General features: G+C 46.2%; 1 protein-coding gene across 1 annotated transcript; it reads right to left on the bottom strand.

Moving 5' to 3' along the window:
• Positions 1-15,026: 15,026 nt before the first annotated feature.
• Positions 15,027-16,851, bottom strand: LOC120663441 (NAC domain-containing protein 1-like). Its single transcript, XM_039942256.1, has 3 exons — positions 16,446-16,851; positions 16,027-16,313; positions 15,027-15,935 (listed from the first exon to the last, which is right to left on the bottom strand). Exons 1-3 carry the CDS (start codon positions 16,615-16,617, stop codon positions 15,282-15,284), a joined length of 1,113 nt encoding a protein of 370 aa, XP_039798190.1. The 5' UTR covers positions 16,618-16,851; the 3' UTR covers positions 15,027-15,281.
• Positions 16,852-27,086: the final 10,235 nt, after the last annotated feature.

Genomic DNA, 27,086 nt, shown 5'->3' with positions numbered 1-27,086 from the left:
TTTCATAATGTTTAGAGCAATAGAACAACCAGTATTAAATAAATAAGCTTAAACACAAACAAAAATTTAGCAGGGGCAAAAGTGACATTTCACAAGCATGAGTATTTTTCCTTTGAAGATATTGATCTATACAACTCAACAAATTTTAGTTTGCATTTGTTTGCTATTTACTACGTATTTTACAAGATTAGTACACAAAACTAAAACTGAAATTTAACTGGAAACCGGAACCTCCGGGTTCCAAAACCAGCAGTTCCGGTTTTGGGGGAAAAACAGGGGACAACTAGGCCAAGGCCATGGTCGACGCGTGGCGCACCGCCCTCACCGGTGGCGAGGCCGGCCGGTATTGGGGCGGGGCAGCTGAACGGCCAGCACAGGCTGGCCGGGCTGCAGCGCGTGGAGGCATCGCGCAGGGCCGCGCCAAGGCGACCCGTGAAGGGAGGGTAGCGGTGGCGGCCTAACCACGGCGGCGAGGCCGCGTTCCGGCGACGACAGTGCCGGGAGGAAAGGGAGAATAAGCCGGGGAGTAAGAAAGGGACGCAGCGAAGCTCACCGCACACTTGAATCGAACGGAGGAGGACCGGAGGTGGGGGCTCGGCGTGAGGGGCGGAGCTCCGGTGAGGGCAACAATGGCGGCCGGCGGTTGGACAGCCGATTCGGCCGGGAAATGGCTCGAACAAGCTCGGGGAGGTACGGCATGGGTGCCGGGCGAGGCGAGGAGGGTTTAGGCGCGCGGAATCGAGACACGACGGCGAGAGGTGGCCGGAGCGACGCCGGCGACGAGCTCTGCTCGTGTCGACATGGCTCAGCTCGAGCTCTGAAAGGAAGAAAGGGACGGGGACGAGAAGCCTCCAGAGCACGTGAAGGATAAGGGCAACACGCACAGAGGGCGAGGTTCTTTGCGACAGCCGACGCGTGGCGTTGCCAGCAGCACAGTCGCCGGTATGGGCGCCGAAGTAGGTGAAACAGAGTAAAACCGGAACTTCTGATTTCCAAACCCGGAACCTCCGGGTTTTGGGGCAAAACAGATTCAATTTTGGAGCGCCCAAAACTAAAATTTTCGCACAGCAACTTGAACTTTGGCCAAAATAAAAGTTGTAGAAGAAGAAAAGATCTACAACATTGGTATTGGATAAAAGTTGTCTTGGTCAACGATTTGAGAGAGATTGGACTGGATTTTGACTGCTAGTTTGTAATTAGCAGAAATTGCGCAAACATAATTAAACTTGAATGCATGTGATGACATTAATTCAAAATATAATTATGCATGCACAATTACCACTAATGACAAAGTTTAAACTACTAATCATGATTAAGTGATGCTTAGCAGCTAATGTACAAGATTAACACCAGGGGTGTTACAGCCTTCCCCCCTAAAAAGAATCTCGTCCCGAGATTCAGGATGATAGAATTACGGTAGAAAGTTCAAGGGCAAATACCTTGATGCGTGCGTAGAAACTCTGGATACTTGGACTTTAGAAATTCTTCTTTTTCCCAAGTAGCTTCCTCTTCGGAATGATGAGTCCACTGAACCTTATAAAATTTGATGGTAGTACAATGAGTAATACGGTCCTTGCGATCAAGTATCTTGATTGGACGCTCAACATAAGTGAGATCAGATTCTAACTGAATTGTATCACTATCAATAGCTTCAGTTGGAATTCTCAGACATTTTTTCAGTTGTGATACATGGAAAATGTTATGAATTGCCGCAAATTTTGCTGGAAGATTCAACCGGTAAGCTACATGACCACATCTCTCCAAGATTAGATATGGACCAATGTAGCGGGGAGCTAGCTTTCCTTTTACTCCAAACCTTTGCACGCCTTTCCAAGGTGATACTTTCAGATAGACGTGGTCGCCGACTTCAAAGGCAAGTGGACTACTTCTTTTATCAGCGTAACTCTTCTGCCGAGACTGCGCAATTTTCAAATTTTCTTGAATAAGACGGACTTGCTCTTCAGCTTCTTGAACCATATCGGGTCCAAATATAGTTCTTTCCCCTGCCTCTGACCAATTCAGAGGTGTCCGACATCGACGACCGTATAATGCTTCGAATGGTTCCATTCTGATGCTTTCTTGGTAGCTATTATTATAAGAAAATTCTGCTAATGGCAAATATTCATCCCATTTCTGTGGGTAAGCTAAGACACAGGCACGGAGCATATCCTCTACAATCTGATTTACTCTCTCCATTTGGCCATCTGTTTGAGGATGATATGCAGAGCCGCGAATAAGATGGGTCCCCAAACAAGCATGTAATTGCTCCCAAAAGCGAGCAACGAATTGGGTCCCACGATCGGATATGATGGTCTTTGGCACCCCATGCAAACACAATATGCGATCCATGTACAACTCGGCATACTTCTTTTCCCGATAGATAGTTTTAATTGGAAGAAAATGTGCTGATTTGGTAAGGCGGTCTACAATAACCCAGATAGAATCATAACCCTTTTGAGTTCGAGGTAAACCGACAATGAAATCCATACTGATGTCTTCCCATTTCCATTCAGGAATACTCAAGGGCTGAAGAGTTCCTACCGGTCTGAGATGACTAGCTTTAACCCTTCGACAGATGTCACATTCAGACATATACTTGGCAATCTCTCTTTTCATCCTAGTCCACCAAAATCGTTGTTGCAGGTCTTGGTACATCTTGTTGCTACCAGAATGGATGGATAGTCAGGAAGTATGAGCTTCATCAAGAATTTGCTTTCGGATCTCAAAATCCTTAGGTACCACTATTCGATTATTAAACCATAACACATTCTGATTATCTTGGTGGAAACAACTTACTTGCGGATCTCCTTCTGATAATCTTCTCTAAATTTCTTTTACTCCTTTATCTTTCTTTTGTGCTTCAATGATTAGATCACGAAGAGTAGGAGTGAGTTCTAGATGGGCCAATGTGCCATGTGGTACAATGCTCAAGTTCAATTTTTCCATTTCAAAGCAAAGAGACTTACTTAAGGGTGTAGCAGAGAGGCAATGACAGTGATCTTTCGACTTAATGCATCTGCAACCACATTTGCTTTTCCTGGGTGGTAGTGTACTTCGAGTTCATAATCCTTAATCAACTCGAGCCATCGTCTTTGACGCATATTTAGATCAGCTGGAGTGAAGAGATACTTGAGACTCTTATGATCTGTATAGATGTTACACCTTGTACCCATAAGATAATGTCGCTAGATCTTTAAGGCATAGACTACGGCTGCTAGTTCAAGATCATGTGTAGGATAGTTCTCTTTGTGATGCTTGAGTGATCGAGAAGCATAAGCTATCACTCGATTCTCTTGCATCAGAACACAACCAATTCCGGTGCCTGAAGCATCACAATAGACATCGAATGGTTTTGTTGTATCTGATTGGGCTAGGATTGGTGCTAAAGTAAGTAGAGTTCTTAACTTCCGGAAAGCTTGCTCACATTGGTCACTCCAATGAAATTTGGTACCTTTCTTGAGAAGTTCAGTCATAGGTTTAGCAATCCGAGAGAATTCTGGTATGAATCGACGGTAATAACCCGCTAAACCTAAGAAACTTTGGATTTCAGCCACTGAGGTTGGAGCCTTCCAGTTCAGTACATCCTGTACTTTACTGGGATCAACAGAGATACCCTCAGTCGTGATAACATGACCTAGAAATGGAACTTCCTTTAGCCAAAATTCGCACTTGCTGAGTTTAGCATATAGCTGATGTTCCCTGAGACGCTGAAGTACTATATGAAGATGCTGAGCATGTTCTTCCTCCATCTTGGAGTAGATTAGGATATCATCAATGAATACCACAACAAATTTATCCAACTCTGGCATGAATACTGAATTCATGAGGTACATGAAATAAGCTGGAGCATTGGTTAACCCAAATGACATAACCAAGTACTCATAAAGACCATAACGAGTGGAAAATGCTGTTTTTGGTATATCTGATGGCCGAATTTTGATTTGATGATAACCAGATCGAAGATCTATTTTCGAGAAGAACTTGGCACTGGCTAATTGATCAAAAAGGAGATCAATGCGAGGGAGAGGATACTTGTTTTTAATGGTGACCGCATTCAAGGGTCGATAGTCTACACACAATCTTAACCCATGATCTTTCTTTTTCACGAACAAGGCTGGACAACCCCACGGTGAAGTACTTGGTCGGATGAAACCCTTCTCTAGTAATTCTTGCAACTAGATTTTCAATTCAGCCAACTCACTAGGAGTCATTCTATATGGTCGTCGAGATATAGGTGCTGTACCATGCTGTAGTTCAATCATGAACTCCACATTTCGATCGGGAGGCATACCTGGTAATTCTTCTGGAAACACATCAGGATACTCACTGACCACCGGAATTTCCGCTAAGCTTTTTCCTTTCAGGTGATAGATTGCATTGACGGGTAGTTCATGCTTAGAGAGATGAATATCCAAAATACCATGTGTGGAAGAATTGATCCGGACAATGCGAGATGAAGTATCAAGGGTAACACAATATTCTTCCATCCAATTCATTCCGAGAATGGTATCTATTCCTCGGTTTGGAAGAATAATGGGAATGGTTCGAAAAAAATTTCCACCTAGGTCAAGGAATACACCCGAAACACATTGTCTGGCGTTTAACTGTGCACCCGGTGCATGAATAATATATGGTCCTTTCATGTATGTTACTTGTAAGTTGAGCCGTGCTACACATGCTTCGCTGATAAATGTATGAGATGCTCCGGAATCAAATAACACAACAACAGGGCGCTGGTTAACGGAAAACATACCCGTCATCACTTCAGTACCGTCAGTAACATCTTCCAGTGTAGTGTAGTTCACACGACCAGTTTTGATAGGTGCAGCTTTCTTCTTGTGATCCTGTGTACTGGCAGTTGGAACTGGTGCGAGAGGCTTATAGTTAAACTGCTTGCGTGGTAGACGACAATCACGAGCCAAATGCCCAGGAAGTCCACAGTTGAAACAGGGATAGTTATTAGTGCGTGTAACTTGCTGCATTGGCGGCCTCTGTCCTTGCTGTGGCGCTGGGAGACTTGGTACCCACAGCTCCTGCTGTGGCGGCCTAGCAACCCAACGGCCTGGCTGCATAGGGCGTCGTGGAGCTTGCTGATTTCTTGTCTGTACTATCTTGTACCTCTGGGGTGCACTGTTGGAAGATCCAACATGTGCCTTCCTCTTTTTGTCGGCCTTGTGAGCTAAGGTAGCATCTTCTTGAGTAATGGCCTTATTAACCAGTTCTGTAAAGTTGGCACAAGTAGTTAGGGCCAGTTTGTCTTGCAGTTTGGTGTTCAGTCCCCTCCAGAAGCAATCCTGCCTTTTTTCGTCACTATCCACATGGAAACCACCATACTGAGACAACTGATTAAAGGTTTGAGCATACTGCAGAACAGTATTGTTTCCTTGCTTCAATGCTAGGAACTCTACCATCTTCCTTCTCATCAGACTAGTAGGGATATGATGGGCCTTGAATGCTGCCACAAACTCGTTCCAAGTGAGTTGTGTATTGGGAGGAAGCAATGCTTTATGATTAACCCACCATATCTTTGCTGGGCCTCTCAGTTGTTGCGATGCAAATGCAGCCTTGTTCACTTCTGTGCAATTGAGGATGCTGAACTTGTCCTCGATGGTGCGAATCCAAGCATCTGCCTCAAGGGGATCATCTGCCTTGTGAAACAGAGGTGGTTGGGTGGCAAAAAAACCGACATAGTCAGTTTCTGCTGGTGGTGCTTGTTGACCCCTGCCAGTATGGGTGGGCATATTACCCGAAACCCGAAATCTGAACCCGAAAAACCGAGCCCGAACCCGAAAAACCCGATCACTACTTCGGGTAGCAAGTCCCGGTACCCGAAATTATTACGGGTAATTCGGGTATTGAATCCCGGTACCCAAAATACCCGAAAACCCGAAGTGCCCACCATCCAGCCCAACAAGAGTGCTCACTGCTCAGTAGTCAATAGAAGAAGCCCAACAGCACTAGCAGCCCAATAGCACGCACTTGTCACCCCACACACAGCCCATAGCTCCACCAGGCACACTCCACCAGACCACCACGATTCCACGAACAACTGTCTCTCCGATCTAAATCTCCCATGGATTTCTCCGTCCTCGCCTCCCAGCCTCCTAGCCGCCAGAGCAGGAGCCCGAGTCCGCGTCCCGGTGTCCGCTGGATCCACCTCCTCCACGCCCCCAGCTTCCGCTCCCGCTCCTGCTGGCGGCGGCGGAGGGTGGGGCTTCGATGGCAGCGGTGGCCGGCGCGCCCCCGTGCGGCCGAGTCCCGCAGGGCCAGCGCTCCATCCCCCTGCAGCGGTGGCCGGCAAGCCCCTCCCTAGGTCGTCCTTGTCCCCAGCAGCGGACAGCTTCTCCTTCCCTGGCATCCAAGCTCCTGCGCCACCATTCAACCTTCGCGACGTCGGCGCTCCTCCGTGGTATGCTATGGATCTCCTATCTCGGGTTTTTCAGGATTACCCAAACTCGAACCCGAAGTAGCAGGTACCCGAATCGTCGGGTTCTCCTTTTCTGAGACAATTTTCGGGTTTCAATTTTCAAAACCCGAATTTTCAAAAACCCGAAAAACCCGACCCGAAAAATTCGGGTAACCCGAATGCCCACCCATATCTGCCGGCATTGTTTTGCACCAATTGCCTCATCAATTCGGTCTTCTCATTGCGGTCAGCGATAAGGGCCGCAATAGCCTGAGCCAAGGAGAGAGGTGGCAGTGGTGGTGCTCCGTGATCTCCATTTCCATGGTTAGCAGCGTTGTTATCGCCCATCTATAAAAGCACCAGCCCTTAGTTAGCCATTTCGCTATTAGGAACCAGACACTCCCTCAATCTCCTCCGGGTCTTCTTCTTCTTCTGCATCCTCCTCCTCGTCTTCCTTGGCCTCCATCGCCTCCATATCTGCCACTGCCTGCACCTGAGCCTGGACATCCTCAATCAACTCATGGGCCTGCTGAAGCTGCCCCTCTAGGTGCTGCACCATCTGAGTCCTGTTCTCCAGCTCCTCATGCAACTCCTGAATCCTTATCTTTCTAGCTCTGGACTTGGCCTTCAGGGTCTTGATCTTGTCCTGAGCGCCCATCATGTTTTGCTCATGAATGTGGGCATCTCGATCCTTGCTCCTACATATCGCATTCTCCTCACGAAGCTGCTCGTACATGTTGATCAACGCAGAGGAGTAGCTGAAAGAGAGGGCTGTCCTGATGTTGTAGTCGGGCATCATGTAATTAAGGTTGCGGTTCACTCAATCTGCATAAGCCTGAGTGGTCTCATCCTTCAAAGGAATCACACTGTAGGGAGTATCCATAACCTCAGCATTTTGCTTCTCAGAGAACCCCTCAATGGCCTTCGTAGCAGCGATCTCCCAGGAGTCTGCCAGCTTCCTACCGTAGACAGTGATTTGCCATGAGTCCCATTCCAAACGAGCGGGGCAAGCAGGAATCTTCACTATCATCTGACAGCGCTCGGTGCCCAGCAAGCTAGACTCGTGTCCTGAATACTGTGGGGGCTCGGTGTAGTCAAACGCCCTGAGCATCTGCCACAGCAGACGAGGAAAATGGCCGGTGTGAAGGGCACTAGAGTGTGCCCAACCCTTGGTATCCACGATCACGTGCGTGAAGTTAGCCATCTGTAAGAAAACATAGCGCTGACGTAAGTCTCCAGTTTTGACTAGAAAAAGAATATTTTTTTAGTAACACAACACAAATAATTTTTTATGAAGCGCAACAATTAACAACAAGGCGATCAACCGACTCAAATATGCCAGATGCATGCACGTTCTATCATTTCTCACCCAAGCAAGTACCATATATGGTATACGAAAACGGCTAGTGGCACAATTACGTACTCTCCCTCTATATATATATATTAGTCGTTCCTACGGTCAAGGATTCATAACGCGCTTAACGTAGTTAGTGTTCATGCAGACCAACCAGGACAACAAGAGATATAAATATCCATTTCTGAACCCTTCGTGCCAGCACACACGAACGGCCCCCATGTGTCCTACGCCACACGGGTAACGCATATGCAATTTCCTACATATTCACCCATACATTACCGTCCACTATAGAGACGACACCCAAACATTCGACGCTGAATGGGCAGCGCTGCATACATTACCAAAGCAACGTATTCACTTCCCGTACAAATCGCCTTACGGGACACCCAAGGGTACAAGTGCCCCCAAGGTACACGGTTATAACCAACTACATAACGAGTCTTCACCTCGTAACATTGCCTTACGAGATGGCCGTGACCACAATCACACGGTAAGAAATCCGCACTCCATATCAGGCGGCAGATAGCGACAGGCTCGTTTGAATTGAACATCATCACCTCCTCGTATGCTCAACATACGGGACTAGTGCACGTATGAAACATGTGGGCTATTCTAAGGACTATCAGAATAATCACCTTCCTTACCACAGCGTAGGTGCGTCGTTACAGAATAAGAGTTGTGCACAAAACTAAGGTTTAACGAGAAGTAAATACTGGAAGTGCTGGAATGAAATAGATACTTAGATGCCTCCTAACTTATATCACATAATTAGGGCATAATAACTATCTATCCTATTCCTTAGCGCATCTAGCGTCAACTTTTCGAAAAACCCAAAAGTTTTGCAGTTACGCACTCAAATAATCACCCCCAGTGCAATTAGCTCTGATACCAGCTGTAACAGAACAGTCCAAATAATATTGATCAAGTGCAATAATTTATAACTTAAGCTTAAACCACAGCTTCTGCACTCAACCAGTACACCCAGACGGCCTGCTGTAACCAGGATCGATTACACGGGAACTCTCAACAAAAGATGAGCACAGGTGATTACAAGCAAAAGCAGAGTTCAAATTAATTTACAAACAGAATTTAACACAAGCTTCAGAAATAATTTACAACAAAGTTTTACAATCCAGGGTTTACAATCCAAATCTCAGAGTTCAACACAGCGGAAGTAAAACAGAGTTTAAAACAGAGACCCAAAATACAATACGATAACTGCCATCGACGACAAAAGACGAGCTTCACATCTTGCCCATTGATGTGAGGCCAATCTGCCCATACTTCATGGAGAAGACGGAACCCAGTCGACAGTCCAACTCGGAGGAAGAGGCTGACCACTCCAAGACGCACAGATCTCCTCGAAGTCTTCCGGAACACAACCTGCTCAGAAGCGGGTACAACCAAACCCTGAGTACTCTAATACTCAGCAAGACTTACTTGTCTATGGGTATACTAGCCCATTAACTAGACATGCAAAGCTCTTTGACTCTGAAGTTGTTTTGCGGAAAAGCTACTAATACTGAATCCTTACTATCAATATTTTAGCTCCAATTGATTTGACAGCTACAAACTAGGTTCGCCTATTTCTCTAGAGCATACATGGTTGATCATATTATCTTTTAGTAACATACAACTCAACATTTTCCATTCCAGTCTCATTCCACTTCTTTACTAAGATGTGACGGAGAGATCAAGGTTCTCATATCCGCGAGTCACGGCGAATCGATCCGATTTAACCTTGCAAGGTGGACCTAACTCACACGCCCAGTGCGACCCCACCGAGTTACACCGAGCAACCGTTCCCACGATTACACTGAAGCCTGAATCAAGCCCGCCAGCACCCAGATGATGAGCCCCGCACGTGTGAATACCCGGTGAACCCGGGGACGACTTCACCATCCGTCATCCCAACCCAGCACCGCAGGTCGAGAATCAGAGTTCGACACAATTTAGGTAATTATTTTACCGGTTTCGACTACCTCCTACTCCCGACATGTGATTAGTACTGTTCAATCCTCGATCAATAGTGTCAACAATGGTACGGTCCTCAATCGACACAGGTGGAGTCTCGGTTTTTCCTTTATTCCATAGTCATGTCCAACTTTCCTCCACCCGGTCTCCACTTTCAATCATATAGTACTCTATTCCCATAACCTTCTGAAATAACAACCTTATATCTCGCGGGTGACAGAAAATACCCGTCTTCTACCGAATCTTCTTTACGTCTAGCAGTGCTATCGTCCTGCACATACTAGTAGAGACACTGGAGTAACCTAGGGATTATGCATCTAGGGTTCCATACAACTCCTAGAAACTTAATGCACAAGTACATACTTTAATAACACTTTGTAAATTTAAAGTAAGGGTTATACTTCGGGGCTTGCCTTGCAAGTCAGCAGGGTTAGCAACGTCTTCCGGAGCTTGCTCAACGGCTTCCTCGATCTGCTGCTCTCCGGCTGGTGGCTCCTGGACCGGCTCAGCAACTAGCTTGTAGACAGTTTCGTTCGTGGCGTCTACACGTATGAAAAATGATGCCATGCAATAATTAAAATGGTGCAATGAAATGATATAAGTGCTCATGATATTACCGAAAGAAGATTATTTGGCAACACAAAAAGAAAAACTGCGGCTAGGAGCGAAACATGCGCAAGAACTTAACTTGCAGACATGAATAAAGCCACAAAATTTACTAGCATGAAGGTACATTGATATCACATGCAAGAAAAATTTATTAACTTTTATTGCAAAAAGAAAATATTTATTTTTGCCCTAGCAAAATAAACTGGACAACAACAGATCCACAAATATGCTTATAGGCTATTTACCTCAAAGTTTTTTAGTATACTACACACCTAAAGTGTAAGCTACTGCATAAATTTCATAATTTTTAGAGCAATAGAACAACTAGTATTAAATAAATAAGCTTAAACACATACCAAAATTTAGCAGGGGCAAAATTGACATTTCACAAGCATGAGTATTTTTCCTCTGAAGATATTGATCTAAACAACTCAACAAAATTTATATTGCATTTTTTTCATTTTTCTGCTATTTACTACTAATTTTACAAGATCAGTACACAAAACTGAAACTGAAATTTAACTGGAAACCGGAACCTCCGGGTTCCAAAACCAGCAGTTCCGGTTTTGGGGGCAAAAACAGGGGACAGCCAGGCCAGGACCATGGCCGGCGCGTGACGCGCCGCCCTCGCCGGCGGCGAGGCCGGCCGGTGGTGGGGCGGGGCAGCTGAATGGCCAGCACAGGCAGGCCGGGCCGCAGCGCGTGGAGGCATCGCGCAAGGCCGCGCCAAGGCAACCCGTGAAGGGAGGGTAGCGGTGGTGGGCTAACCGCGACGCCGAGGCCGCGTTCCGGCGACGGCGGTGCCGGGAGGAAAGGGGAAATAAGCCGGGGAGTAAGAAAGGGATGCAGCGAAGCTCACCGCACACTTGAATCGAACGGAGGAGGACCGAAGGTGGGGGCTCGGCGTGAGTGGCGGAGCTCCGGTGAGGGCAACAATGGCGGCCGGCGGTTGGATAGTCGATTCGGCCGGGAAACGACTCGAACGAGCTCGGGGAGGTGCGGCGTGGGTGCCGGGCGAGGCGAGGAGGGTTTAGGCGCGCAGAATCGAGACACGGCGGCGAGAGGTGGCCGGAGCGACGCCGGCGACGAGCACTGCTCGTGTCGACCTGGCTCAGCTCGAGCTCGGAAAGGAAGAAAGGGACGGGGACGAGAAGCCTCCAGAGCACTCGAAGGATAAGGGCGACGCGCACAGAGTGCGAGGTTCGCCGCGACGGCCGACGCGTGGCGGCGGCGGCACAGTCGCCGGTATGGGCGCCGAAGTAGGTGAAACAGAGCAAAACCGGAACTTCCGGTTTCCAAACCCGGAACCTCTGAGTTTTGGGGCAAAACAGATTCAATTTTGGAGCGCCCAAAACTAAAATTTTCGCACAGCAACTTGAACTTTGGCCAAAATAAAAGTTGTAGAGAAAGAAAAGATCTACAACATTGGTTTTGGATAAAAGTTGTTTTGGTCAACGATTTGAGAGATAAAATTGGGTCAAAAGAAGATCAAAGCTGATTTTAGACTCAGCGCAAAGAGGGGTTCAGACAGAGATTGGACTGTATTTTGACTGCTGGTTTGTAATTAGCAGAAATTGCGCAAACATAATTAAACTTGAATGTATGTGATGGCATGAATTCAAAATATAATTATGCATGCACAATTACCACTAATGACAAAGATTAAACTAATAATCATGATTAAGTGATGCTTAGCGGTTAATGTACAAAATTAACACCAAGGGTGTTACACGTATGCAGCAAGTGCATGATCAACCGGCTGCCCGTGCCTACATCAACGTCGCCGAGAAAATTCCCCCAAAAACAGAGAGAGAAACATCCACGTTGCTTTCCTTGTCAGGCTCAGGCTGGCTCACAGCAGTTGGCACGAGCGCATTATGAAACACGCGTGTTTCGTACAAGAAGAGGGAAGGAAAAGTTTGATCCTTCCGGATGCAGGGTTCCGATCCGCCGTACCGTGCTGGCCATGGATGGACATTTATTTTCCGGCAGATATGTAGTTTAAAAGGCAAAAGGGTGGATAGAAATTTAAAAATAGAAATATATTTTAATGGCACTGGTGGGTAATTTATAAACATGTATATGGGTATGTTAGGCTCATTTTTTTCATAATAGCAATGGTGGATAATTTTAATTTTTTTCTCTCCGATTAACGTGGAAATTTCGAGACTTTGAGAGCAAACGTACAGACTCCATTTGTTGGCCAAATAATAAAATAATAAATGGTCAGAGAGGTCGAATGACGGCTAGCTGTTCAGACCACCAGCATGCACACAGAATTGAACAATCGAAATTGTACCGGTCAGGTCGAACAACAACTTTATCAGCCATCCAGCATGGGATTCTGGAAGATGACAGCCTCTCCGTTTATATGCTGTGCTCTAGGGCACGTGCATGCATGCTCCATCCAGCTGATTAGATGATCTGGCTCACTGGCCAGCCGGCCGGCCGCCGGAATTCAAAGCCGATCTTGACCCACCCAGCTAGGAAAACTACTGATCTTCACCTGTACGGTTTCTCCAAAGTTGGCACAGTTTTTGCTGACTTCACGTGCCAAAAAAAAAGGGTGAGACATGACAGACAAATTAGGAGGGATGAAGATCATGTTTTTTTTTTATAAAAGAGGCCTACTATATACTGTGAAAAAAATAAACCTGCTAAGAATTCTTCTTCCATATATATACAGACACCTGATTGACTATATATATGATCCAACAATATATGGTTAGTATCATGTTAGATTTATCCATGCGGCTCTATCCCTGGAGTAGTATATCTATCTCTATATCAGGGAAAAAGTTCAGTCTATTATACCCTTGAACTATCACAAAAATCTAATCCAACTATCAAAACTAGGCAAGTTTAACTCTTATTGTGGTTTCAAAGGCAATTTTTTATTTTGTAAAAATTAAAAATGCAAATTTAAACTAAAAAAATTCATAAGCAATTCATTTTAAATTAGAAAATATGAAACTAGTAACAATTTTTTTTCTAAAATATCAGCTCCACGACCCAGAAGGATACAGGATTCGGTGCAGGGTGTTTCTGAATGAAAAAAAAAAGATGAAGAAGATTTGATAAAGACCAGGTCAAATGACGGAACGGATGGTCGGAGGGGAAGCAAAACTTCGGCCCAAATCGCCTATTTTCGGCCGGGAACTGTTCGTCTGGGGCTTTATGGCCCATATGAGGTTTTGGCCCGGGTTACTCTACAAACTGACATTTTGTATGCATGTGATTCACCAAGCATCATGATTACTCCAAGCTGATTCAGAGCCATTCAGGATCAGATCAGAACACCTGTGTCAGTTCACGTCACTCTAAGAAAGCAATTATTAATTAACGCATGGCTAGCTGGTGGCTAGATAGCCCATTCTAGAAAAGGAATCAATTAACCGCCTGTACGTGCATGTCATATCTATACATCATGATTCATGGATAAGGCAATGCAAAGGCTTCAGTCTTTTGACATATAGTAGAGCACTACAGAGATCCTAGTAAGCTCCCAAAACTTTGAATCTTAACTTTTCTCATTAAGCATGGTTAGATATAATTTGTGATACGCATATGCTTACGGCATGACTTAGTTAATTGGAGCCTCCCTCTTATCTACTCTCATCAGTCATGGGCTCTTTCTAGCTAGACTATCATGTATCATCGTCTCCAAGCACTAGGAATAAAGAAGAATCAAAGCACCAATCGTACATGGTTAGGCTCTTTAACATGTGACTTCATGCTCCAGCTAGCTTTTAATTAATGTGTTGGTGATTGGTTCAAAGCATGGGTTTAGAGATAGACCATCAGCTCCAAAAGTTAGATGTGGCGAGGCATTGTTTGCATTATCTTCTTTTCATGTGGTACGATGGTTTGAAAGAGGTAGCTACAAGCTAAACCCTTTAACAAATGGCTGTCTCCAATGAGGAGACTTTCTTAACCAAATGGGGTAGGGCTTATCTAACTGCTGATGGAGCATGTCATATGTGGACCATCACCAACTAACCATGCATGTTTATTATATATAAATAATAACCAACGCAAGTGGTATTCAATCCGATCAACGTGCGCCGCCGCCGCTGCCGTCGTTGTCTTTCCGGCGTCCTGCGGCCATTAGAATAGCAGTAGCTCCGGTGATGACGTTTTGCCATTGCATTGGTTCACCAACGCATGCACGCACGCTCATTGGATATGTCTACGTGTGTGGCCAAGCATGCATCTAACTTCTTCTTCAACGTTGAATTAGGGAGCTAGCTAGCTAGCTAGTCCCAACAGGAGGTTGAATATATTGACCCATTTGTCCTCAAGTATTTACTTTGTCTCTTGGATCGACCTGCTTGGTTTTTCACTGGCAGAAATGAGAGCGAGCAAGAATGTTTTGTGATGTGCAATGACTCAAGACACCAGCCACGCGTATGGATCGGAGTAGTGTGACTAAGCTACACGTCAAGATAACCTAGCACCAACGGCACACCGTACGACAAGTAAGAAGGTCTACGCGTGTTTTACTCTGAGATCCATCGATCGCGGCTACAACGACGACAACGGGATCAGCAGGAAGCAGAAAAAGTATATTCCTATATGGAAGTAGAACAGCAAGTGTCCCGATTCATCTGTACATCGATCTAACCCTTTCCGAGTGGATAAGGGCAACCAACAGAGCACATGGCAAATAGTACAGTACGCATAGTACAGGAAACGAACGTGGTCATCTTTCATTGATCCACACGTGACTTTCAGTACGTAGTACACCTCCCTAATTTACAACCTTTAATTAATTTTACATGAAAATGAAAATGAAAATGAAAATGAAATGCTTCAGAAATTTTGAATTCATGTTCCGGTCACAAGCAAGAACCACCCCTCAGCCTCAGCTCGGTTTGTTTGACCCAGTGCACAAGTTTCAGCTGTATGGATTCACACCAAGCTCTCGGTGCAATACTACTGCATCTCGAGGAATGGATAGCTCAGCAGGCTGCTGTACTGAAAACCACTTCTGTCCACAAGCTGCTGCTGGTTGCAGTAGCTGCTCGTCGTGCTGCCAAAATGGCTGTGGCTGCTGCTTCTTATTGAATCACTTGGCAGCTTCAGTTTTCTACTGAAGTTACTACTGCTGCTACCATCCAAGGCAGAGGATTCAGCACCATCCATGGTCATCACTCGCTTCCTCTTCAGACCGTTGCAATTAGGCGCAACATGATCTGAACATGCGTCTACTTGTGGCAAATTGAAGTAGTGGCTGTCGTTGTTATAGCTAAGTAGTGATTCGTGTGTTTGTGTTGTTATTGGGTAGATTAGCGGTGGTTCAGGTTCAGCTGGGGCATCGAGGAGCTGTGAGAGCGCCGAGTAGTCGATGGTGTTGAGTAGATCGGTGATTGAGTATGACTTGCTCATGGTCATCGTCATCGTCGTCGGATGGAACTGATGATCATGATCATCATTGGCTTCAGACTTGGGCGAGGCTGCAATTGTGCCATTCATCATGTTGTTGTTGAGGGATTCTTCCTCCTCCACAGTTGAGCCCTCCTGGTCCTTGTCAGAGAACTGAAAATTGTTGCTCTTCTTGTGGATCCTGCAGAGGACCCAGTCGTCCAGCTGAAATCAACCACAATAATTAAAAAAACATCAGCAAACGTCATAGTATATAGTAATTGAGAAAAAAAGAATATTGGGAAATTTATCTCACCCTCATGGAAGATCCTCTACGCTTGGTGGTCTTGTTAGCTCCTGTGAGGCGGTACTCGTGCATGATCCAGTCTGTCTTGACCCCCTTGGGAGGCTTACCACCATAGAACACAAGGGCTTTCTTGACTCCGATGTTCTCGCTCGTTGGAGTCAACAGGATGGCCTTGTCGGTGCCGGTGGCCTTCCAGTAGCCGGATCCGGCGGCACGGTTGGGGCGGGCGCCGTTGGGGTACTTGCGATCCCTGGGGCTGAAGAAGTACCACTCGTTCTCTCCAAACAAAGCTTTGGCTGAAAAGAAAACGAAAAGGAATATGGGGAAAAATTTTGTTAGGTTCAGAAACTGAAGTTGAAGAAAGAATAGTTTGAGATAGATTATTGTGTGGTGCTGTCAGAATTCAGATAGTATAATTAATTAATTACCAGGAAGGTCCCATGGGTTGCACTGGTAGATGTTGACCTCGGCGATGATGGGGACAGGGCATGGGAGGGAGGAAGCTTGGTTCATGAGGTAGTGGACGATGAGCTCCTCATCTGTGGGGTGGAAGCGGAACCCAGCTGGAAGATTGGGTAGTCTGCTAGTCGCGCTCGGCATGGCGTGGCGATAAACAAGAATGGTGACTGCTCAGCTCTGATGTGCTAGCTGTTGGATTAGCTAGACAGTCTACGTACTACACACAGTTTATACTACTGTTGACTACGTACTACTGTATAGATCAGAGAGCCTCAAGAAGGAAGGATCGGAGGAGATGAGAGATACCAGTAGCTAACTAACTAGAAGGAGTAGTGCTTAGATAGAAGGCAAGCATGAGTCTTGAAATTTTTGAGATGGAGGGACTGGGCCTCCGTTTTATAGGCGCCACGCCCTTGTCCTCTTGCTCATGGGAGCGTGCAGTTTTAGTGGACTAGTGTGGATTAGGATGACGTGCGTACAGGGGCACAATGGACACATTGTTGCCATGTGCCAGGGCGTCAATAACTCAGCCTGCTACGGGACTGCACTCTTTCACACCTAATTAATCAGCATCGGGTACGTACTGTAAATTACCGTGATAAGCTAATGCCTTCTTCTTCAGAGTATGCGGCGTCAAACACAGTAAACAATTGGTTTAGAGCTAAGGGCCGGGAGTGCTTGCAGATGACTAATTTGCCCTTGGGCGCGTGGTTATCGGCCGGCGTGGCTCCACGCAAGGCACCCGTGTGCAAGGGGGGAAGAACGAGGATAGTGAAAGCGAAGGAAAGCTTTGGTAGGATGAAGACGACGAGGACGACGATGTCTACAGTGCCACGTGTCGACCTGCCCGCCAATGATATGTGATGGTGTAGCGTATGGATTGCGGCGACCTCGTGGCTTTTGACTGGTCCTCCTTTGTTTTCCTTCCTGTTGAGGTTGATCCATAGGGTGGGGTCCGCCTCGTGGAAACCATGCTTGTCCGCAAATAACAAATTAAATCAAGAGAGGACCTAGACTTGAATTTGTGCCTGTCTGTGGATTGAATTTGTGCCTTTGAATGGTTCCTATAGGGAAGAGTTGGTAAACGTGGTTGAATTTAACAACATCCCGGACTGTGTTTGATTTTCATACTTTGCTAATGCTTTTTGGTTGAACCTAGATCACTGGTGAACGATTTTCAGGAGAATTTTATTGATACATGGTGGGTACGAAAAGCACAACTACCTCCGCCAACCACTCAAAGCTATGCTTGATTCTAAGGTCTCGTTTGGTTTTTTTAAATAACTGTCACATCGTATGTTCGGATATCAATTTGAATATTCAGATGTCAATTTAATTAAAATAATTACATAAGTTGCAATTAGGGCTCAAGACAAATCTATTAAGTATTACTAATGCACGTTAGCAGATGATTACTGTAGCAATTAGTGCTCAAATTATGGACTAATTAGGCTTAATAGATTCGTCTCGTGATTAAGTCACGACTTATGAAACTATTTTGTAATAAGTCTATATTTAGTACTCCTAGTTGGTGTTTACACATACGATGTGATGGAACTTATGACTAAAACTTAAAAAACCAAACCTAACATAAATGTGGACAATACTGATGTAGATTAAAAGAGTTTACTATGGATATTTTTTTCATAATGACAATGGTGGGCAACTTATATACAATGAATATTGGTGTCAACAATGAGCCAGTGAGTATACAAAAAATGGTTTGATGCTTAAAAATTATCTCAGTAAGTTGTGTTTGCTAGCCAGTGAAGAGGTACGGTAGGCCTTTTTGTCTTCGATTCATATTTATCCACAGTGGAATTGAACTAGCCTTTTTGTGTCCAATAACCGCCCACTTGTTTGGCATCTTACTATTACTAATTGAAGGTCTTACTATTACTAATTGGAGGCTCCTTTTGAGTCTCAAAGTAAAGCCACCTAGGATTCTAGTTAGACACTCTAAAAAAATAAAGAAATTCTAAAAATTCTCACAAAAATCAGAAACATCCGGCTATCAATCCGACAACTCTAATAATAATAGTCACTGGATCTGTTATATTTCCTAATAAATTACCTATCCCTACCATTATGAAATAGACTAAAAGTAACCCCCCTAAACATGTATTTAAATTACTCACCTTTGCCATTATAAAAAAATTAAAGTAACCCTCTAATCTTCATGTAAATTACACACCTATGCTATTATAAAAAAATGAAAATAACCCCCTAAATTTGCATATAAATTATCCAACTATATAATTATTAAAAGATAAAGTAACCCCAAATTTGAATCTAAACTATATATAATTATAACAAATATTAAAGTGCACCAATATAAAATTATAAATTACTATTTCTATCATTATTAATATATTATTTATGTTATTAATACTACCCATGATATGTGTCGCCATGGATTCATGTATGATGAAAGAGATAAGAATACCAATTTATAAACAAATGCTTCAATTAAATATATATCAAACATATATGGAGGTGTGATGCAAAATAAAATCTATTGCAACTAGATATAATGATAAATATGTATTTTAGAGTATGTGTTAAAATATTTAACAGATGCATGATGATATGAGATAGATAATTATAATAAATCGAATTTGTATATTAATTCTAACTAATCCATGCGGCAGCATGAGTTGATAGGCTAATATTACTACATTAGTACACATGGCAACATGAGGCTTTATCTAGCTAGAGAGGGCCGGGATCGATGGATTATACTGCTGATGACGGACCGAGTGACGAAATGTGCGAAAGTGATGCGTATGAATTGCTTGAGCGATCGCGCTACAATGCTATACTTGTTGTCATCTCATACGCACATCAGTGTTGGGATCTCAGCTTCTTAGATGTCCAAACAGAAAGCACGAACAATATGAAAATGGCAATGAAGGTAGGCACTTAATTCTCCAGTAATAACCAGAAAATTCAACCCTTTACACTGTTGAGAGAGGGGGCTATTTATACCCCTACCCCTCGGCCAGGTTTTCCTAAATTGCCCCCTTCCAACTCATTTACAACTCACTTACAGCCGGTTTCGGGATAAAATTATAAGGTGAGAGGTACACAAATCCGACCTTCTCACGTATTCACGTTTTACACACACGCCTACACCCGACGAAGGTCTTTGCATCCTTCGGGGTACTTCGGAGGTCACGGCCCTGAAGGTTCCGTCTTCGAGCGATCAGCCGTCGCCTTCGTTGCCGAAGGCGATCCCCTTGGTCCCGAAGGTCCTGGCCTTTAAGCTTGTGCTTCTGAGTGACCATTCGTCACCTTCGGCCGCCCGAAGGTGGGATCCTTCGTTTGTCGCAGGTCTTGGTCTTTAAGCTTGTGCTTCTGAGTGACCATTCGTCACCTTCGGCCACCCGAAGGTGAGATTTTTCGTTTCTCACAGGTCTTGGTCTTTAAGCTTGTGCTTCTAAGTGACCATTCGTCACCTTCGGCCATCCGAAGGTGAGATCTTTCATTTGTCACAGGTCTTGGTCTTTAAGCTTGTGCTTCTGAGTGACCATTCGTCACCTTCGGCCACCCGAAGGTGAGCTCCCTGGCTTGGGTGATCTCGGGAGCGACCGTCGCCCTTCGGGTATGCTCGCCTTCCTTCGTTGGAGCCCTGTAAACGAGTTAGGGAGCATTTCCGAGGGTGGGAGCCTATCCGAAGGTCCAATTCCCAACAATAGCCCCTCGAGGGCGAGGTCTGAAGTCGACGGTCCGAACCCGCGTCGAAGAAGAAGATTGCGCGCAACCTTCGGGAAGCTCCCGAGGAAAAACGTCTCCCGAACCGTTGGCTGCAACGGTCGGTTTTGGTTGTGCACGTGTCAGGCTCCGATTACGTTGCTTGGGCGGCCGACTCCTCGATTTTACCATTGGTACTGTTGCTTTCCCCTGCCTATATAAGCGGAGGGGTGGGTGGGTAAAACCTGTGCCCTCTTGAGCTTTGCTTACCTTCGACGCTTTTTGCTATAAAGCGCTTCTTCCGAAGGTTCCGCTTCGTGCGTGGTCAAGCTGCTCGTTTTTCTCGGTGTAAGTAGAATAGCGGTTCATGGCTCGCACTAAGCAAATAGCGAGGTTGATCGAAGGTTCGTTTGAACCCTTTTTCCTAATTTGCCTTTCTTTGTTTTTATGTAGATATGGCATTTATTAAGAAGGTGGTTTTCCGCGCAGACTCTGATCCTGTTGAACACCCGAAGGATCCGAGGCTTCGCGTCCTGCAGTCCAACAAGAAAAGGCCAGCGGAAGTCCGTCGGGGGTTTCAGTGAATGTTTCTGACCTAATGGGTCCTGAGAAGCTTAAGACCTTGCTCTTCGAGCCATCTGTCGTCTCTCAGAGTACGATCGATTTCTATGTTTCGAAAGGATATTTTCCCGAGGGGGTGTGTTGCCCTTCTGGCCTGGAGGTTTTCCCGGTGCCTCAGACCGGAGAGGTGGTTGTTTTTAAGGATTTTTTTACCACTGGGTTGCGCATTCCGATGGATCCTATAGTTCTGAAACTACTGGAGCCATTCAATGTGAAGCTTCACCATTTCACCCCGAACGGGATAGCAGCGTTGTCAAAATTTTTGTGGGTTGCGAGGACGTTTGGAGGTGGGGTGTCCATTGATGCCTTTTGTAAGCTGTTTCAGTTGCACTGTCAGCCTCGGAAGGTTTTTGTGGATGATGATGATGAAGAGAGTGAGGTGCAGAATGGGTGTTGTACCTTCGTTCCTCGCAAGTCCAACAAGAAGTCAGGCTTGACGAAGGTTGTGCTTGCCACAGCCCAGAAAAACAAATGGGAGGGGAACTGGCTAGGGTACTGGTTTTATGCCAAAATCGGTTTTCTGGATCCCGAGGGTTCGAATGAGGAGAAGTATCTGTTAGCTTCGGACATCGAGCCGTTCGATCACACTTATCAGCCTTCGTACAACAAGCGTGTGCCAGGCTTTAAACCATGTGTGGAAGATTTTATGACGGCCTGTCAAGTTTGCGGGGGCAGGGACGTGATGGAAGAGTTTTTGGCTGCGGGGATTTGGCCTTTGTTCGCTGGTTGGGCTCCTCGAGGGTTCGAGCGGAAGAGTTTTTCTGGGATGGTGTATGACTTGACCTCTCCAGTTTTCGGTCTTCGAAAACCTGAAGGTTCTAGTGACGAGGTGATTGTTGCCGAGCTGGAGCTGGAGGCCTCGGACATCTTGGGGCCTTGGAACAGGAAGGAATATCTTTCCTTGGTCGAGGTTTGCAAGAGGAACCTTCGTTTGAACAGATGCTTGGTGGAGATGGGCGTGGAGTACAGCCTTCGGCCGGTGCCTGTGGGTGCAGTTCTGAGGATGACGCCTCCGGGCAATGTTGGCTCCGAGGTGGCGTCGAAGAAGTCCAAGGGCAAGGCTAAGAAAGAGGAGATTGGGACTTCAGGCGAAGGTGGCGGAGGGGGTGGTCGTGGTCGCGGGAGGGTGAGGAAGCCTTCGAGCTCGAAGGCTTCAGTTGCGAGGGCCGAGAGCGCTTAGAGGAAGGCGCGGGACGAGGAGGTTTCTTCGGGAGATAGTGGTACGCCCTCCTTTATAGAAGAGCTCATGGGGACGGTGGGTGGGGAGATTGTAGTTCGCGAAGGGAGGCTTTTTAGATCCCGTTATGATCTTAGCGATGAGTACGGGACCATGCTTTTTGGTTCCGGCCGTCGGGTTGAGGTGGCGAGGGCACTGATTAACCTTTATTGTCCCTCCAAAGGTATAACAAAACACCGGAGGATTCAGAGTCTCGTTAAGACTGGCGCCAAGCCTTCGGACCTTCCGAAGGCTCCTACGCCAGTGTCGGCGGTCACCATTCCTACCTCTTCGGCTGGTATCGAGGAGGGGGAAGTTTTGGTTGGTGAGACACTGCTCTCTCTTAGGGGCGGGGATATCCCGGGTGGGTCCTCGGCTCCACCTGCGGACAAAGAGCTGGAGATGCTGGAGGGGTTGAATTTTGACGAACCCGGTAAGCTTCGTTACTTTGTTTTGCGTGGGCACTTGGTTTGTTTGTGACCTGAGGGCCCCCTTTTTGTTGTCTTTGCAGTTGTGTCTGCGTCGATGCAGCAGCTTTTGGCCGTGAAGCACGGGCCTGGCACGACTGGGATTCTCCCCCCTGAAAAGGGTAAGGCGGGGCCTGATTGTGTTTAACTTTTGTTCTATTTTTGGTGTCCCCGAAGGTGATTTTGTGTTTGATTCAGAGTTTAATGCAGCCGTGGCAGAAACATCCACCTCCGATGATGCCTTTATCGTTGCTGACTTGAGCAAGAAGCTTGCTCAGGCCAGCCGTATTTTGATGCAGAAGGCCAAGGCGGATGCGGACCTTCGGGTCAAGAGCGCCACTGAGAGATTGAGTCTGGCGGACAAACTGCGGCGGGCTGAGGCGGAGATTATCGCTCTGAAGGACGAAAACAAGCAAATGAAGGCCAAGTGTTCGAAGCTAGAGACAACTACTTCAGACAATGAGAAGGTTCTAGAGAGCCTTCGGAAGACTGTGGAAAGGGACGCGAACGAGAAGGCTGCCCTTAAGGGAAGGATCACCGAATTGGAGAAGGTTCACACTAATGTGGGTGAGCTCGAGCAAGTCTTCGCTGAGGACGCTTTGCGAGCCGAGGAAGTGTACCAAGATTACAAGAAGGCTCTTGCTGCTCTCGGGGCAGAGCCTCTGCCCTTGCCTGAGCTAGCCAAGGGTTCTCAGGTTATCTTTCAGCTTCTGGACTGGTTGCTGTCGGAGTTTGAGGGGCTCGGGGAGGTGATGAGTATTGCGAATGATAACGCGGCGTCCGTCTCCTTCAAGTGGCTTGTAGGGAACCTTCTCCGCGCCGGCGCCGTCGACCTCTCTAAGCTCAAAGGGGGCTTTCAGTACGTCCCCTACGAGGGTTTGTCTGAAGAGGTTAACAAGATATAGGATGTCAAGATTGCATACTTCGAGCATTTTTTGGTTTTTTTTCTTTCTTGTGGTAAAACTTTGTTATTTGTGTAGGAATTAAATCCTGATCAACCTTCGTGGGTCGGTGGGACGCCCGAGGCCAGCAGGTCTCCTTCGGGACGTGACACGGACGGATCGCCGAGGGCTCAGATCTAAAGATTAGCTTGTAGGGATTTGTTTTGGGGGCTTTAGAATTTGTTTGTAAATATTCCCATACTGTAGGACGCGAACAGCGCTAAGGTATTGATGAGCTGGGAGGCTTTCAGCCTTGCTCGTCCCGGATGCAGCATTGTAGAATACTTATGCTGGTCCGGTCGTGATTCATTGTAATCTCTTTTACTTTTTCGTCCGATGTGACCTTCGCGACGCTTCTCGACGTGTATGTTATTCTCGCGATTGCCTTTCCCGGGGCTTCTTATTGCGCATCCTTCGGGCTTCCTCTCTGTGTGCATCCTTCGAGATGCCTTTTTGCGGGCATCCTTCGGGGAGCTTTATATGTGTGCATACTTCGGGGTGTTTTGATATGTGCATCCGTCAAGGTGCCTTGTTATGTGCATCCTTCGAGGTGCTGTGTTTTGTGCATCCTTCGAGGTGCCTTGTTGTGTGCATCCTTCGGGTTGCTCTGATATGTGCATCCGTCGAGGTGCCTTGGTATGTGCATCCTTCGAGGTGATGTGTTTTGTGCATCCTTCGAGGTGCCTTGTTGTGTGCTTCCTTCGGGGTGCTCTGTTTTGTGCATCCTTCGAGGTGCCTTGTTGTGGGATTTGCGAGGGGTCTTAAGAAAAGCGTCCCCCCCTTTCTGGTATATTCCTCCCGGAGGTTTGTTAGGTAATGTAGGACTGAGCGACACGCGGGGATTTTGTTTTTGGAGAAAAACGTCTCCCCTCTTGCCAGCCTGTTGTTCCAGGGGATCTTTTCGAAGGTTGCTTTTTGCAGGGGCAAGCTCCCTTCGGTAAAGCTTGGTCGGCTTTTGTTGATTGCCGGAAGTGTCCTTCAAGAAGTAAGTTGTTGTCGCTCGAGGCGACGCTCGTTAGGGTTGTGTTTCTTGGAAAAATGTCTCCCCCCCTTCCTAACGAGTCGTCGCCCGGAGGCAGTTTATGAAAAAAGAGGGTTTCTTTCTTTGTGGAACCTCGATAGATAATTTGTTTACTGTCGAGGCAACGTGCGGAAATTTTGTATTTTGGGGAAAACGTCTCCCCCCTTTCTTGCGTGCTGTTGTCTTCGAGGGGTTTTGTTCTTTTTGTTTCGGGTAGATCGAATGATTGGTGCCGAGGTGCCGAGGGTTCAGATGGAAAAAATGCCTCCTCCCTTTCTGGCATCCATCTTTCGATTCTTCCGAGGTTATTTTTGGTTCGGACCTTTTGAAAGGTCGAGGCCCTTTGGCGATCGTTTTGTAATTATTGTGTCTTTTGTGCCGAAGGTTTTTTGGTTCGGACCTTTTGAAACGTCGAAGCCCCTTGGCGTTCGTTTTGCACTTATTGTGCCTTTTCTGCCGAAGGTTTTTTGGTTCGGACCGTTTGAAAGGTCAAAGCCCCTTGGCGTTCGTTTTGCACTTATTGTGCCTTTTGTGCCGAAGGTTTTTGGTTCGGACCTTTTGAAAGGTCGAAGCCCCTTGGCGTTCGTTTTGCACTTATTGTGCCTTTTGTGCCGAAGGTTTTTGGTTCTGACCTTTTGAAAGGTCGAAGCCCCTTGGCGTTCGTTTTGCACTTATTGTGCCTTTTGTGCCGAAGGTTTTTTGTTTGGACCTTTTGAAAGGTTGAAGCCCCTTGGCGTTCGTTTTGCACTTATTGTGTCTTTTGTGCCAAAGGTTTTTTGGTTAGGACCTTTTAAAAGTTCGAAGCCCCTTGGCATTTGTTTTGCACTTATTGTGCCTTTTGTGCCGAAGGTTTTTTGGTTCGGACCTTTTGAAAGGTCGAAGCCCCTTGGCATTCGTTTTGCACTTATTGTGCCTTTTGTGCCGAAGGTTTTTTGGTTCGGACCTTTTGAATGGTCGAAGCCCCTTGGCGTTCGTTTGATAAGTATGCAAAGTTTGCGGATTCTGCATACTTTTCTAACTTACTATTTTATGCAGCATGTAGATGCTGGCCGAAGCTTGCCATTTGGGCTGCTTAGGCGAAGGTGAGACTTTGTTTGGGGGAAATTCATTGCATTGAGAGAGTTTACAATGGGTCTGCCTCGTCAAAAACCTCACCTCCGGTGTGGAGTTTCCCCCTGTGAGGAAAAGAGTACGACCCTTTTACAATGTAAAAAAGAACTGAAAATAACTGCGAAGGTCCGCAATCGCTTATAGTTTCGCGATGCGGCCTTTTTACATGCTTATATATAGTACTTTTTAAGGCTGTCCGCATTCCAAGGATGCTGCAGCTCATTGCCTTCAGCGTCGGACAGGTGATATGACCCTGGCATGTTGCTCTTGATTACTAGGAATGGCCCTTCCCATTTTGAGTGGAGCTTGCCGGAGGTTTCGGCATTTGGCTTTCTTTTTAGGACCTAGTCCCCGACTGTGATGTTCTTTTTCACGACCTTTTTGTCTCTCCACTTCGTGGTTTCGTGTTGATACTTCACAAGGTTCTCCGAAGCTTGAAGGATATCTAGTTCCATAAGATCCTTGTCGATCGATGGTATGGCCTCAACTTGGTGAGTCACCCTTAGGCTTCGGTTTTTAATCTCCTCTGGTGTCATTGCTTCGGCACCATAGAGTAGCCTGAATGGTGTGAACTAGGTTGTTCTTGATTCTGAAGTGTTGTGGGACCAGATGACCTTTGGTAGCTCATCCGCCCATTTGCCCTTTTTCTGATCAAACAGGCATTTTTTGATGCTGCCGAAGATGATGTCGTTGGCTTTTTCGACGGACCCATTTGATTGCGGGTGGTAAACAGAAGCAAAGATTGCCTTTGTGCCCACACTGTGACAGAACTCTCTGAAGAGTTGTGAATCAAACTATTTGCCATTATCGACGGTGATTTCCCATGGGACCCCAAACCTGCAGATGATGTTCTGTCAGAAGAATTTTCTAATTATTTCTGATGTGATGTTGATTAGGGGCTTGGTTTCGATCAACTTTGTGAAGTACTCGACAGCAACTGCTGCGTACTTGTAATTGCCTTGAGCGGTGGGTAAGGGTCCAACGAGATCAATTCCCCATCTTTGCAGGGGCCAGGTCGGAGGTATTAGCTGGGTTGGCTCCGAAGGTTTTGAGGACTTCGGGCCCATCATTTGGCATGCTTGGCATGTCTTGACTATGTGTTGGGCGTCCTTTAGCGTCGTGGGCTAGAAAAATCCTTGCCTGAAGGCTTAGGAGACGAGTTGTCTGAAGCCAATGTGGGATCCACAGAACCTAGAATGTATTTCCTTTAGGAGCTCGATGCCTTCGGCTGTGGAGATGCACTTCAGCCATGGGCTGGTGACGCCTGACTTGAACAGCTCACTTTCGGAGATTATGTGGCCCCTTGCTCTTTGGAACATTTTTTTCTCCTCTCTCATTTGCCAGTTCATTGTTTCCCCGAAGGTATTCCATTATGGGTGTTCTCCAGTCTTCAGCTGCTATGACTGAAACCTGTTTTTCTTTCTTTGCCTTGACCGAAGGTTCTGTTATTTCTTAGTAGAATACATCCGAAGGTAATTGCTCCTTTCTTGATGCTACTTTTGCCAGCTTGTCAGCTTCGTCGTTCATGTGCCTTGGGATAT

This window comes from Panicum virgatum, chromosome 3N (assembly GCF_016808335.1).
Source record: "Panicum virgatum strain AP13 chromosome 3N, P.virgatum_v5, whole genome shotgun sequence".
NCBI classification, from domain to species: Eukaryota; Viridiplantae; Streptophyta; class Magnoliopsida; order Poales; family Poaceae; genus Panicum; species Panicum virgatum.
Note: the sequence above shows the minus strand (reverse complement) of the source record. Positions and strands in the feature narration are given on the sequence as shown.